The sequence below is a fragment of the Ambystoma mexicanum genome, chromosome 3q, assembly GCF_040938575.1.
Source record: "Ambystoma mexicanum isolate Mex_15411 chromosome 3q, UKY_AmexF1_1, whole genome shotgun sequence".
Classification (NCBI taxonomy): Eukaryota; Metazoa; Chordata; class Amphibia; order Caudata; family Ambystomatidae; genus Ambystoma; species Ambystoma mexicanum.
In genome coordinates, this window is record NC_090926.1 from 93,223,962 (window position 1) to 93,240,174 (window position 16,213).

General features: G+C 41.0%; 1 protein-coding gene across 2 annotated transcripts in view; it reads right to left on the minus strand.

Moving 5' to 3' along the window:
• PDE1B (phosphodiesterase 1B) overlaps positions 1 to 16,213 on the minus strand; it is a 1,810,462-nt gene that overhangs the window by 520,001 nt on the left and 1,274,248 nt on the right. For both annotated transcript variants that reach the window (XM_069653207.1, XM_069653208.1), the window contains one exon: positions 10,042 to 10,182. In XM_069653207.1, the coding sequence (XP_069509308.1) occupies positions 10,042 to 10,182 (141 nt within the window). The remainder of the gene's footprint in view (positions 1 to 10,041; positions 10,183 to 16,213) is intronic.

Consider the following 16,213-nt stretch of genomic DNA (forward strand, 5'->3'; position numbering starts at 1 on the left):
TGACTATTTTAATCACTGGATTCGCTCTGACGACCTCATAGGCAGAAGCCCTTTGAGAAGTCAACGTGCCGTTAGGTTTTTCCAAAATGGGAAACAAAGCATGTTCAACAAATAATGTCATGGAACATCCCATTAGTATGCTCGAAGGCTTCTCAAGGGCAAATGCGGCGGCTGCCAATGATTGTTCACAGGGAATGTGACCCCTAATTACCGAGTCCAGAATCCCACTATAATATGCCAGAGGCTTGTACCTCCATATGGTTCTCTGTGTGAGTACTGCTGTAATGACTGTGCCATCTGTATGTGAAAATACGAGTAATTCCTCAGCATAATTGGGAATCCCTAAAACTGGAGCTTTACAAATTGCCTTTTTCAATTCATCAAACCCTTTTTCCATGTCCTCACTCCAGACAATGTTTTCCTGGCTTGCCTGTTCATTTTTCAGAGCCTGCTACAAGGGCCTCATAAAGGAATTGTAATCAAAGACCCATGCTCTCACATATGTGCATAGTCCCAAAAATCTTTGTATGTGATTTATCATATGTGGCTTTGCTGTTTTTAAAATAGCCTCAGCTCTCTCAGGATTAACTTTCTTTCCTTTGTGCGAAATGTACTGACCTATGTACAATACTTCCTCTTGGCAATACTGCAAATTCTCCTTATCTACTTTATGTCCTTTGTCTGCAAGAATAATCATCAACTGAACTGAGTCACATCTGCACTCTTCCTCTGAGATGCTACATACTAATTTAACATCTATGTATTGCAACATAAATCTTTGCAAATCAATATTGCTTAAGTCCAGCTGCAAGACTCTATTGAAAATCCGAGAATACTCACAGTAGCCCTGAGGTAATCTCGTGCTATTTAACTTAGTCTGACGAAACTTAAATGACATTAGATCTTGAGAATCTTTATGCAATGGGATTGAGAAAAATGCAATTTTCAAGTCAATCACTGTGAAATAACATGCCTCAACAGGGATACTACATGAAATTGTCGCAGGATTAGGAACTAGAGGGAACTCAACCTAACCGCCACAATCTGGTTAATTGGGCGTGAATCCTGAATTAAACTCCAAAACCACCCGTTAGATTTCTTGATAGGGTACACTGACGTTTTACATGTTGACTCTGTCGTCACTAAAATACCTTGTGCCATCATGGCGGATATCGTCTTGAAAATACCTTTGTCTGCCTCTCGAGACATAGGATACTGTCGTGCTCGAGCTAAAATTGCTCCTGGTTTCATTGTAATCTTAACTTCTCCAGCCTCTTTCAAAAGGCCTATGTCATAGGGGTCTGTTGTCCATAATGAAGCTGGCACTTATGCCATATCTTCATCGAAAAACCCATTCAAGTAGTACTCATTTCAAATAATACTTCATCATCTGAAGGATAGTCTCTAATTATAGCTTGGTCAGTGATATCAGGCAATCTATAACCTTCCCCAATGGCAATCACTGTGCATCATTGTCTTCCTTCATAATCACGTCCATCAGGCAAAGCCATTTCTCCCCGAACTATGGCTGCTTGCAATTCTAAGGGAAAGACTCATTCTCTCTCTTCATCAATAGGTATCTTTGGCCTGAATAAAAACTCATCAGGTACTCTCAAAGTTTTACCCACTAAACCTGGTAGCCATGTTAGCAAAATGCCTACCACATAGTGAAAAAACTTCTGGTTCAATGGTGCTCCTCGCATGGCCATTTGTCCTGTGAATGCCATAATAAATTCACTCGGTTTAAATAATGCATTCCTGGCATTGAACATAATATGCCTTCATCAGTAAATGAAATTGTCATGTTCAATTTCATCATTAAATCTTGACCTAATATATCAACAGGCGTGTGTCTTGAATATAAAAATTGTACAGACATGTCACATTCTCCTATAGAGACTGGCAATTTTTCAGTAAAAAGAACTCTGCTTGTGGCTCCTGTGAAACCTTGAACATTCATGGCATTCCCATATAATGTAAATGTTCCCTCTCGTGTACATGAGAGTGTTGCCCCTGTGTCTACTAAAAGAGAAAAAGATTTGCCTCCTATATTGACATTGACCCTTGGCTCCTCTGGAGGATTGGGCATCACTGATAGTATTGAACACATCAAGTCTCCCAGTGAGCTGTTCTTTTGTGGGTATATGCTTATTCCCATACCTGTGAAAAGATTTTCTCCTTCAACAGTGACACCCCTTACCCTAGGAGTCATTAACTGGCTTGTGCTTGTGCCTTGCTGTATCTGCATGGTGAATGCTGTGACTGCCCTTGTGGCGGATTCACTGTTGTCTGCTCTGTTTTTAAACCCTGCTGTATTCTCGGCGCTTGTGTTTGCTGCACTGTCTGATTTGAGTTGAGTGTATGCAGGCGGGTATGTAGTCCCCCCTCTTGAGAATTGCCCATTTGCACAAACCCTTGGCTTCTACACATGCGTGCAAGGTGTCCTGACATACCGCATGTCCAACAAACAGGAGGTCTCCTAATTTGCCCTTTCTACCTGCCTTGATTGTAATTCTGCGTGTTTTGAAACTCAGCGTGGTTATTCTGGAAATTTCCCTGATTATTCTGGAAGCCTCTACCTCGGAAGCCTCCCCTTCCCCGTGGTATAAAACCATTATTACCTTGATCAAACTGCCTTTGGTTATTCACCTGTGGCATGCCTGTGGTTTGTTGTGAACGCGAACCTTCTCCACTAGTCAACATCGCCCCTTCTATGGCGTAGTTTGACAATTTTTTTCTGTACTAATTTAGCTTCTTCACCTTTCCTAGCATCATCTTTCTTTCGATTCTTCTTCTCTAATAATCTACAATAATGTGCATTGGTCAGCTGTATTTCTACAATGCCCACCATTTTTTTCAGCTGCTTCTGCACTGGCATTGGCAACCCTTGGCATAGTATATGATACAATACATGTATAGATTTCCCCCAAGACCACTGTTCTTGGAAATTTTGAATGTACACAAGAGGATCATCCCCTTCCTGTATCTTTTTTTGTCATTATAGCTCCCATATATGACGTGGCCGGATACAGCACTCTGAGCGGTTTCCAGACTGCCACTCTACAGTTATTAAATGGTGATCCATCATGGCCGTTTTCTGCATAGTGACACTGGAGTATCCTGTTCACGACCAAACATCGTCTGCTCTCTCCCCAAGGATAGGTGCTAGAAGACCTTTAATGTCTCCTATAGCGAACGTGTTTCCTCTTGTCATTTTTTCTAGCTCATGCATCCATTTCCCAGCACTAGAAGTTAATCTCTGAACTTTATACCTTAAATTGTCTTTATCCATCTGTGGCCATGTTACTATTGTGGTCTAGATCCTCCATTCTCTAACAAAGGAAACTGCAATACTCACACTCATCCCCCATCGTCTGTCTGTCCATAGCAGGGACAATGGTTCTGCACCCCTTTTTTCCTGGCAGCGATCTTAACCTGCTCACATAAGGTGGCAAGTCCCCCCTCTCGCTATGGGACTTGCCACTAGGTCGATCTAGTCACGCCAGATTTTCTGACACCCTCGATTTGGGTAGATCTAGATCCGACTATCTCACTTCTTTATCCATCGGAGAACATTCCTTGGGACCACATGCATTACCTCCCTCCTCCCCATGGAAGGTTTCTCTGTCTTTGTCTGACATATCCTGTCCCCAACTTGTGTGGCTTCCTTCCTCTTCATCTCTATTCAGAGTTAGTTTGTCTAAAGGCAACTCTTTAGGCTCAAAACTACACAAGCCTCCCGCTATGTCGTATAATTGTGTACTCTCAAGTCGATCATTTTTTCCCTTCCCTTTCAGTTCTTTCTTAGTCCTCATATCATTATAGACTTTATCAATTGCGTCCCTAATGCTTCTAGAGTCAAACTCATGCTCTAGATTTGCTCTAGATAGACCTGGCATTGGTTCATGTGCAGGGAATAATTCTTCTATGTCCTCCCATGCTACTACTGGATTAGGATCCATTATTTTTTTTTCTACATGCTCAATGTCGTATGCTCTCTGCCTTCTCTTTCGTTCTATTTCATCAAGCTCTCTTTGTCTCCTTGCTTCTTCTCTTACCCTATCTTCTTCCTCTTTTTCATATCTCTTCTCCCATTTGCCCTTCGTATTTCTTTGTCTCTATGTCAATGTATTCTTTTATCCCTTAATTTTTGTTCTTCCTGTTCCTCCCTCTTTCTTTCTAGCCTTTCTCGTTCTTCGATTGCCCTCTGTCTGTTGTCATATTTACTCTGTTTTTCTGCCCTTTCCTGCTTTTTCAGTTATTCTTCTTGATACAACTGTTCTATTTTTTGTCTATCCTTCCCTCTTGCTCCATCTTCTTTCAATCGTTCCTCTCTGTCCTATCGTTTTTTGTCCTGTTTGTCTTGATCTTCCTTTTGCCTGACTTCCTCAATGCTCTTACCATCAAGTTTGAGCAAAATCTGGCCAGCCATCCATTCGTTCTGTATGAGCACTACCTCATCAGCCTTATCTTTTTCTCCCTTCCACATTGTATTTCCCTTCCTATAGCTAAGGATGCACTTGGTTGGTCATTTCTCTCCTTGTCCTTTCTCTCTTTGTCCCTCGAGACTTTAGAGATCACATCTCTTTCAGGAACTTTCTCTGCACCCTCGTTGCTGCTATGTGCATGTGACTCATACACCGGATTGCTGTACCCTGCCACTGCTTTAAGTTCTCTTAATGGTTATACTCCATCATCTTTTATACTATCGTCTTTTACTTCAGGAGAAGCAGGGGAAGCAGAAGGCTCCTCACCCCCCTCTTTGCATATGTTAAGTATTCAGTCTTCAGGAGGTGGCTCCTGGTACATTTTCCAGAACTCTAAGCTCAATAGCCTTTTGTCTAACTTTTTTCCCGTTTATGCTGCGTGCAAATATGTTGTCAGGTGTTGCAAAACTGCCTTGGAAAGTGATCCCCCTTGTGGCCATGGCATGAACATCTTATCTGCTGTGCACTTAACCCATTCCGCACTCTACTGTTTGAGCTTAGGTGTGTGCTTTGGCAACTGTTTGCATAAATGTATGAGTGGAGTAATAGCCTCCACTTTGACTTGTCACACTTGTCTGTCAATACACACCTTTACACTTTGCACTTTTTCATACATGCGTGCACCAATCGTCACAGCTTCAAATCCTTTATATCACATTTTTATTCCAATCTACTTATCCACTAAGCACCATCAATTCAATTTCAATGAATAAATAATGAACTCTTAAATCTTGTATTTTCCTTTTCACGTCTCTTAATTCATCTATTATTTCTTCAAAATATATATATCTATGCAATGCATTAAACAAAACAAACAAACTGACATACTCGGCTGGTCATATATATCTCAGTCTGCGATCCTCGAGACTTATCCCTGCCCCTAAAATATACCCCAATTGGGATGTCTATCGTTCTCTTTAGACAAGTCTTTAAACATGTCTGTGGCTTACGTCATCCGCTAATGGGACTCTAGATACGACTCCTTCTGTTACGTGTTATGATTGAGGACACTGGGCTTATGCTACTGTGATGTTCCTTGTCTCACAGTTTCTCAATTGCTTGGCTTCTCTCCTCAAGTCAATTACTTAATAACTCGACGCTCATCGTCTCTAGTTGTTTACCCCAAACTACCTCCGGTACTTGTTTCCCCTTATCACTTTCTCCACTTACTGCCCATTCACAATTTTGCCACCTGACTCAGTTTTACTCACCTTTCGCTTTTTCGACTTCTGGCTCTCGGGATTGATGCCTCTTCATCAGCCGCTTCAACCTTCCGTTGGTTCAGCTTCCAGTCGAAGTCGGGAGGGGATTTTGTACAAACCGAGGGACCTGTCTCACCTACACTTTCATGTCTTAGTTTAAAAACTGTTTCCGCTATCTACAGGGAGCTTCATGTCCTTTCAGCTGAATGGCAGAGGACATTCAATATTGCCGGGACCCCAAAAATGAACCAAAGTTGTACCATCCTCTGCTACCACGTGAACCAGGACAGCCGACCCAGCACACAGACTAACAATGCGCTTTTGTCAAGGTTTAGACAACTTCTGCTATGGGCATTTTAACAAAATACAAACAGAAAAGCATCTGTTAGCAAATTCAGCACACAATGAAAATCTTTATGGAAACATTGCCATACATGTTTGCGTTAATCATGGAAAGGATTGCTTGTCTATGTTCCATCACCATCATACACAGGGGATGCAGCCTGATTACATAAATGGGATGTGTTCATTAGACCTGCATAAAGTGAGCACCTTATTATTAGCTCACATGTGTCTCCCTATTAATTAGCAAACAACATGTACAATGAACCCTCATCAATCAATTACTGTATAGCAATCCCTCTAACCAAGCACAAATCATTATTCTAATCTTGCTGGAACATAAATCACTGGATGTTGACAACACACCTACAACACCCCTGACCATATGCCTTCTAGACTGCTACAGCCTTTCACTACCTCCCAGTGGGCTGCTTGTCATCATGTTCCGTTCTGCATTGTGACCAGGGCTTATCTATATTGCAGCAGATCACATTCTTACCACACTACAACTAGTCACATATTTTTTATCTTGCTACTTACCTGGCATAACTACTGTTATGGTCTAGGCTTTAGTAAACACAACTGACTCTAACCCCATAAAGGACCATATCATCAAACATCCATCTTGTCAAGGGACACACACAGACCATGCCCACACACTCCTTACCATGCTTATCCTGCAACAGATATACAGCCTTGCTGCTGATCATGGTGACTTGCAGAGATGTGAGCTTTCCACCTCAACTGTGTCAATGCATTTCAGACTTCAATATAATAAACAGTTACAGTAGTATAAGCTAATTATTGAATGTATGGAGAGCACGAGTGCATAGAGCGGATGAGTACATAGTGGGGAGTGCGGGGAACGGATGAGTGCGGAGGGTGGATGAATGCAGGGAACGGGCGAACATGGAGAGCTGATGAGTGTGGCAAGCGGATGAGTGTGGCGAGCGGATGAGTGTGTCGAGCGGATGAGTGTGGCGAGCGGACAAGTGTGGCGAGTGGATACGTGCGGGGGACAGGTGAGTGCAGAGAGTGAGTAAGTGCGAGGAGACGGTAACTACGCAGGGTAGATGAAAACGTACGTGTTCAAAGGCGGACTGGAGTGCGTGAGTGTATCGAGCGTAGTGTGTAGGGCAAACTGGGACGCATGAAACAAATAAAAGTGCATAGAACGGACTTGATCGCATAGAATTGCGTGACGTACATAGTAAGGTTTGGAATGCAGGGAACATTTGAAAAAACATATATCCCATCATACCACAATCCACGCTTACTCTCTTCTTTACACCACCACTCAATTAGAACACAGAGATACTATGACACCATTCGGTATAACTGTTCTCATATCAACATCTCCCGCTCACTCCCGATCACTGTAAGTAAACACTGCTGGTTACTCACCCCCCAGCCTGGCATTCTCCTCAGGCCTAACGCAGCCACACTCGGTCTGGATAAATCCTGCCAGAACGAACACATACTCCTGATCTCTCAACCACCACACCTACCGCTAAGAAGCAGCTACCACACGAATTCCGCACCAGCTGCAAACATACCTGGTGCGCACACGCACCTTTTGACTCTCTCTACTCTCTCTCTACTGAACCGAACTTCAGTTCCCAAGGGCGTTAAACATACCTTCAGACCATACCAATGGTATATAAGGCGCTATATAAATGCAAAATAACATAACTGAAAATATATAGTGGAAAAAACACACAGAGCTACACAATATATCAGGTACAGGGATACAACACAGTACAATCAACAAATATAAACGATAACATAAGATCCTACCATGTACATAATTAATTTTCAGTAAGAGTCAAACATGTTTGGTAAAGTAAACATGTTTAAAATTCAACAATGATGAGCTCTCCCTGATGTTCTGTGGCAGCGCATCACAAAGGTAACTCCCTAACAATCTAAGCGACTTTATACCCATTTGTTCTCTTTGGTATTTACTTAAACAGCACTCAATTTGAATAGTAAGATATAATGAAAAAAGTATAATTAAGCCTTTCCAAATTGATGACCAGTCATGTAGATGGTTTTGATACTTCATATATAGGAGTGTGAGTAACATGATTGTACTTTCTCAAAAGAAAGATGGTGTACATTGCTCTATTTTGGGTTGCTTGTTGTTCTCATTGATTTCTTGCCACCCCTTGATATACTCACATGCAGTACTGTGATCTTGGCACACTAGCCGATTGTGGTGATTTTTGTGCAATAAGATGGAAACTCTTCTGATGTCAAACAAATGGGAAATGAGCTACCTTTACTACAGTATCATCCTGGGGAGGGAAAGTGAGCCTGCTGTCTGAAATAACACCCAGATTCCTGACCCGCTCAATTGGAATCAGTGATTGGACAGGATGGTCAGGCAATTGGAAGGGAAGCATTTCATGGTGGTAGATGGGGCACAGTCCTGAAGCAGAACCTTATCCTCATTGAGGCAGAGACAGTAATCATGCATCCAGCTCTTTAAAACTCCCAATCAATCTGCCTGCATTAAAGCATCACAAGAATCACTGTGCATATCGATAGGGATCTGGGTACTATCACCATATAGTGGATGGTGCAGTGTAAATGCATCCACGACCTGGCCCAGGGGATACTGAGATACAAAGAAATGTTCCTTCGGGGACAGAAAGGCTGGGTGAGAATTAAATGTCCAGCTGTACTCTCTGACTTACAGACTAAAAAATATAAACTCCAAGACAATGTATACCCTTTAATTCCAATGATGTCCACCAGGTGGTAGACCCACTTGTTATGCTTCACAGTGTCAAAAGCTGCTGACATATCAAACAGGATTAAGACAGCTGAAGATCACCTGTCCCTCAAGTCGAGCAGTTTTTCCTGCATTAGAAGATTTTATGTCTCCTTATTTAGTAAAACATGATTGATATTCTACCAAACGTATGTCCCATTCCAAATAGTTTGATATCTTGTACTTTGTCTCCCCTTCTAGAATCTTAGTGAGGAATTTGAGGCTTGAGATTGGGCTATCTTTTGCAAACCATATAGGACTGAGTTTAGTCTTTTTCAGTAATGGGAATCCAAGGCTCTTTAAGACTATAAGTTTCTATGCCTCTTTGGAGGGATGCATCAATGATGATTGCTAGATCATCAGTGATTGCTGTGATATGGTCTATCAAGAAGCTTGCTGGTTCAGTATCCATAAGATAAGATGGCAGTCTTATTGCTATAACCCTACTGATAATATCAAGCTAGACAGAAATTCCAAATTCCAAAATACTTTTGAAATCACAAGTAGCAAGATGGAAGGAGGATTACTCACGTATACTTCTCCAGAAACTCGTACAGAGCCAATTCTTGATACACAATAGGAGGCACATTTAGCAGATGCATCTTTAGAAGAATCCAAACTCAGGGGCTCATTTATTTCTATGCTTAATTTCTAATAGATGTTAGCAGGATCTGCACTACTAGCATGAGCAGCAGATGTTCTGGAGGCAAAATATAATGTGTGTAGCGTAGCACTGCTTTCATAGCAAAGGTGATCATATTTCCAAAGAAGCTTATCCTCCTTGGAACCAGATGTACTACAGAGGTGCTCAAACGGTGCTCAAACGGCCTTACTGTGCTTTGTAAAATTAGCAAATCACCAAAACAGAGAATAACAGATTGCACAATTATCAGCCTTACAATGCAGTAACATTGCTTACACTTTAAACAGTGTAAAACATACACAGTTTTAATTGCAGAGTAATAGGGCTGGACTTGTGACATAGTTCTACATTCGAAGATGATACATATGCTATGCTATCAGTTTCAAAATAAATTCTTCCAAACAAATACACATTTTATAAGAATGCTGCATTTTAAGAGATCAAATTCAGAGATCATCCCTTGTTTTGTAAAACCTTGTATTATGTCTAGGGTTGTGAAATGAGAGACATGCTTTAGTGGAGCCGATTTATAAGACTATAGAACATGAATTCATAGCTATAACAGCATAAGATCTGTAGCATTGCACATACCACCATGCCTGTGCGCAGAAGGAAGCAGTGTACTGTCTGGGTGACATCTGCCGCATGGATCTGGTTGTGGTAAGGATTCTTGTATTTTCCATAGCCAGTCTCCAGCAGGTCCAAAAAGCTCAAAAGAAATGCAACCGGGATCTGTGAAGACAAGGATAATAAAAGGACAACAAAAAAAAATAAAAAAAAATAAGACAGGAGCGACTGCAGGCCAAAGAGGACAAAGTGAACAGCAGAAGAAACAGCACTTGTAGTGTTTTGTGTTGAGCATACTAAGGAAATGATTGGCTGTATTGTTCTATTTAAACATGTAACCAATTGGCTAATCTAGCCCTAGTGGAGTGCAGAAATACAAATAAAAAAACCAAAATAAACAGTAGAAAGCAACAATATACATACTCTTCCATCATCAACAATTCCCAGCGTTGGTTCCAACCCTCATCACTACCACATAGTCATCATTACAGAATCTCCCAACAAATATGGATGGGGACCATCATGACTGGAAATGTAAGGCGTTCCATAAGCGAGGTACAGCCAAAGGAAAATCTCTAATGGTCCATGTTCCTGGTTGATGAAGAGCTATTTGCAATTTGCATTTTATTGGCAAGATAAGGACATACACCTCATCTTGAATTGATCTTGAGCCCCACATGGTATCCTGTATAATATATCCCAAATCAGAGCTATGTGATCAAATTCCCTCCTACATACAACCAGCTTGTCAGCCAAATGCAGTGCAGATCTTAATGGTCTAAAATCACGCTTTGAACTCCCATCAATATGAGACAAAATCATCAACTGCCCCGCACCAAAGTTCTTAAAAGATCTATGTGTTTAAATTGTATTATTTTCCTTAAAAGGAACATCTTAAAGTTCATTATTTGAGTTTTCTTAGGTAGATACCCTCTTATAGAGAACTTATCTTTCAGCTAGAATCCTCAGGCTGCAAGTACCAATACTGGAAAGATTACATCCTTAACAATAAATTACATCAATGGCTTAATCATTTCTCAGTGTCCCGGAGTGCAAAGAGAAGAGACCCTGTCTTTGCTGCCCTCATATAAAACGTGCAGTAACTATCCACACCTCAGTCTTGTAGGAAAAGAGGAGGCTCCAAATTTTAACTGAGGCTCTGAATTTCAACAAACATGGAAATGTATCCCATTTTCCAACCAGAGCATGAGACTCGAATGTGAGGCTCTGGACTGAATATGGTGTGAGCCAGTATTGTGAATGCATAGAAACATGCAAGTAAAAAGGGGGTTTGAATTTGGCATTTTATAAAAGCTGCTGTTATCACCACACCATTGTATAGCATGGATTAAGTTGCAATGAAGCATAAAACTAACAATTACTAACTCCAACCCTTCGAAATCTCTAATACCCTGCTAATATTCAATGCAGCTCACCCCATAGCCCTGTAGTGAAAAATATTTATGACAAGCCGGCTCATTTTAATAGAGAATACATGTGCAGAATGAAACTGCTTTCATGCAAGAAAGATGTGAACTGTGGAATGTGGAGCGCTGTATGTTCAAAGCAAGCTCAATGTTCATGTTCTCAATGTTTTCAGAGCAGAAAACCAGTGCAGAGAAGTCGAACACATTTCATTCGTTGTTGCTCTGCATCATGGGCAAAGGTGCAGGCTGGTCACATGCTCTCTGGAACTTTCTAGTGGGTTTTTTACTGAACAATGGGAGGTGGTTTTGATTGACACATGACATCACTGTGAAGGGCGGTCATTCTTTACACTTTTCTTAGGCCAACATACATTTGTGGGCAGGTCACAGAAAGAGTTTAAAAAGAGCTGTCTCCCAGGCTCTGGCGGTCATTCTCTCTGTCTCAGGTTCTCTGGCTGTGTAACGGTGTGCTGCATATTCTGATAGTACCGGCAGGCTGGTCAAAAAACTTTATGGAGTTCATTCAGGCTGAGAGGGAAAGAAAAGCAGATAAGAAATCTTCCATGCAGGCTCTATCCAAGCAGATGGGAAAATAAACTGTCACCAGTCCAAGTCGAGGGGGTCCTGGCTTCGCTTATCAGAGGCACACAGAGCCCAACCTTATTTTGGTAAGATTCCAGTGAAAATTGAGGTGAGTATCAGCTTTCTGAGGGTGGATTTTATAGACAATTACAGGTAGGGGAATTATGTGTTACAATCACATTAACAAACGTGGGCAGTTCATTTTCCGGTTCTGCACAGAGCAATAGCTATATTTCAAGGGCTTTTGATAAGGGCATTTGACATTCAACCTAGAAAAGTGCTTTCACATTCTTAAACATAGCTATTTTTCATGTGTTTTAGGACTCATGTAACACTCTTCAGATGTAACAGAAGTTTTATGAGCTGCCAAGGTCAGTGACAAATTTCAAGGTCAGTTATAGCAGTGTTCTGACCATCTATCTCAAAGAACAGTGTTTGAAGTCTATTGTACAGAAAAAGTTATTCATCATGGTGGAACCTTACAAGAGAAATGTGGTCATGATTATTTTTATGTTCAGTTTTGAGTCAGAGGGAATGTCATGAGAAAAACTCAGTGGATTGCACATTGTACTTTGCATACATTCTAATCCTTATAAAGCAAAAGGAAAATAATTAAGTCAGCCTCGGTCTGTAATTATGTGTCCTGGTTATTTGTGATAGAATACAGACAGATGTGACACAAGTGGTATTTTCCTTTTACCACATGTGTTCTTTTCATTTTACCGCTTGTGGGCATATGCAGGGTAAGACAGGTCACTCTGAAAGGGCTCATGTCATAAGGGCCTCTTTACATGGATAGCTGTTTTCAGGTGCACTGGTAAGTATAATCTGGGCTATCACCGAAGTGGTATTGTAGATAAGATACGAAATTATAATGAAATTGTAACTTAGGGCGCACCCGGTCTAGTTGTGGATTACTCCTTATAATCCTGATATAAAACTTATTTCAGGTGGTATTATATATTTGGGGCTCACCAAAATACCACAAAGTACCCCAACTTGCTCATCAAAAATACTGCAAAATACACTCACAGTCTATGCAAGTCATGTCACTTGTCTGTGAACATCCTCAATGGATGACAACTGAATATAAAGCATTGTTCGCTCAGCATATTGTGGTATAACAACCACAAATGTGTGCACAAGCCCGCTCAGAAGGTCGACATACAGACTGAATAGTATGCAACACAGGGTGGAGCCCTACACCATGCCACATAACTCAGGTGGGGTGGATAATCTTTTGGATGGGCCCGATCTGAACGGCCTAATACCTAATAAAAGCAACAAACATATCTTTTTCACTTTCCAACCTCCTACCCCGTGTGAGCAGAAAAGAGAGGAGAGCCTTATGGCTCTACATGTTAAATGTCAATCCCGGGTCTAGTGACACAAAAAGACAGGAGCCACCAGTGTCTGTAACATTAAGGATGTTGTCATGTAAATGGAGAGTGTCAGATTTGGTACTGTGCCATTGATGAAAAGCTAATTGAACAGGACAGAGGAGATCAACATGATGGAGATCAAAATGATTCACATGTGTGGGATGTTAGGCTGAGACCAGTACCCTACTCGAAATGGGAGGCTTCTATTCAGTCAGAAGTCACTCAAAGCTGCTGGGTCCAACAATGCCTCCTTGGGAAGTTTGGAAATGAGACCTATCTCAAGGCTGGTTTGAAAAGTACTTTGAACCAACTGTGTGTTCACTATCTAATAAAGTGGTGTTAAGGCTTCAGTAGCTAGTAGGTTAAGGAATGTCACTGGAATCAACCAAACAGTGTAAGCTTTGCGTGTCAGAGTATAGATATGAGATCTAACTTCAAAATAAATGGGAGCAAAAATCTCCTTCATATTACAAAGATCTCTGTGAGGATAAAAGGGCACTGAAACAGAGGAACATTGTGCTCTTAACTCTTCCAGAATAAACAATATTTTCTTAATGAAAAAGTCATATAAGAGCATTAATTTTCCAGGCAAGTGAGGAATTTCGGGTAAGCGCACTGAATTAAAAGGGTGCACAGCAATCTGATGAAGGCTTCTAAATTGATTAAGAGCTGCTTATATATGATGCAGATAATGTGCAGATTTACCTTTCCTAATAGTACTTATGTCTTGCCCAAGCAGAATGGAGTCAAGCTAATGCTTGCCCAGAGTTCTAATTTAAATTGAATGCCTGCCAAGAGTTATATTCAGTCCTGTGGCTTTTTTTTCCACCACAAATGTCACTGCAAATTGAGGCATTTCATTATTGAAGATGCCAAGCAAATAATTAATCTTGGCTTTTGAAGTGATAAAGGCAGACACAGAGTTTAAAGATTCGTGAAAATCAGTCATTGAAAATGTTGAGGAATCATGTTTCAAAATGTTTTTGACATCAGCCTGGCCAGTTAGCATCAGTTATTTCACTGTGGATAGAAATAGAATAAGATAACATCTGACTAGTCTAATATCAAACGGGTAGGACAGGCAACACGTGAAACCAAAGCAATAATACGTCTAATAATACGTTTTTACCTTTAATATATGTTGGATCCTGAATGAAGTTTACACATCTCAAGAACCTCCTGAAATTTAGAGAACATATATTGAAAGGATCCAGTCTTTGGGATAAAAAGATCTCCCAAAAATGCATATGAGACAAAATCTGAGAATTCATCCAAAAACGGTGTAAAGGATCCTGGGGGGTGACAATGTAAATGAGAGGCATAATTCTGCTGTGCCAAGGTGTCTCTTGTAATGCATAGTAATTGAAAGGATGAGAAAACGGTTGTGAGAATGTTGTTTACAAACTAATGTATTCCCAAAACTCCATGCCCCAGACCCCCCAAACCATCCTTGTCATTCGAGCCACATGTAAAAAGGAATACCTGTCCTGCAGAAACTCATCCAAATGTACAGCAGAATAGGGAAGGAACCAGATCTCACTTAAACATATTGGCTTGTGTGTCAGAAAATGGATTGCTTTTGCATTTATTTTCTAAAGATAAATTGTGGTAATTGTTATGGGTTATTTATAACACACTTAATAACCAGAGGTTTCTAGGCGCAGACCCGGGGCTCGAGCCTGTGTTGCTCGACGTCATCTTGCTTCCAAGACAGCATGTTACCCCTGAGTTATCCTCCCAGAGTACATGCATTGTTTGGTAGTGAGGCTGCTAAAGTAATCCTACGGGGAGAACACTCCACAAAGACCCTAGAAATAGTAATTGAAATCAAATTATTAAAATTAACCATATTGATATGTTCTCTTCCCTTCGAGAATATGACATCTCGGCAATCAATCCACTTGTTTTGAAAATTCAACTATCTGGTCACCATCACTCAGACCTGGAAAAGTTCTCCTTGCTTCTACTGAGTAGCTTGATTTTTTGTTTTTGTTTTAGGCAAGAACACTATGGACTAAGCTGTACCCTAAGCAGAGAACATGTTAGCCACAGATCAATTGTTTCACTAATCACCTGGAAGATATGTTCCTGAAAGAAATGAGGGGCAGGCATCGGATCACAAGTTCCCTTAGGAATCATCAGTACCCCTTTGGAGGGTGGGCAATTCAGCAGAAATCCCAAAATGTTTTCCAAAACAAAGGGCACATTTTTATCAGTTTCATTAATGTGTAGAAAGGCTAATACGGTGCCTCAAGAAGAAATCCTCACCATGTTAGACAAGGTGCGAGAACAATCTAAATTACCTTCACAGAGCACTTCTCCAAATGGGTAGGTCTTGGAGTAAGCAATAAAACAGGCACGGCTTTCTCATAGTCTAGCAAGAGGACGAGAAAGGGGAGCAGCGTGATGTGCCCCTTGCCTGACCAGGCATAAACCGTCTCTAACAGGCTACGCATACGTGCTTCTAGCTCGAGCCAGTCTTTTCTGCCTATAGGGCTCAAAGTGACGATGACAGACAGCTGTCAATGCACCTCGAGAATTGCAGTTTGCATTGGGACAGTTTCTGCAAAAAAGTGCAACATGTGAAGGATGCTGGCCACAGTCAAAGATAAACACTTGGGATTCTAATTACTTTGACGGTTTCAAAAGGAATTTGAAAGGTAATTTAATAGTTGAACACATTAGAAGAGTCAAATATGATGTTTATGTGTTGCAGTGCTTTTCAATAAAGGACGGATGAAGGGGAAACAGGTCTTACCAGCACTAACGCCATATGGTCTATCTCAGAACTTTGTTTTAGTTCCT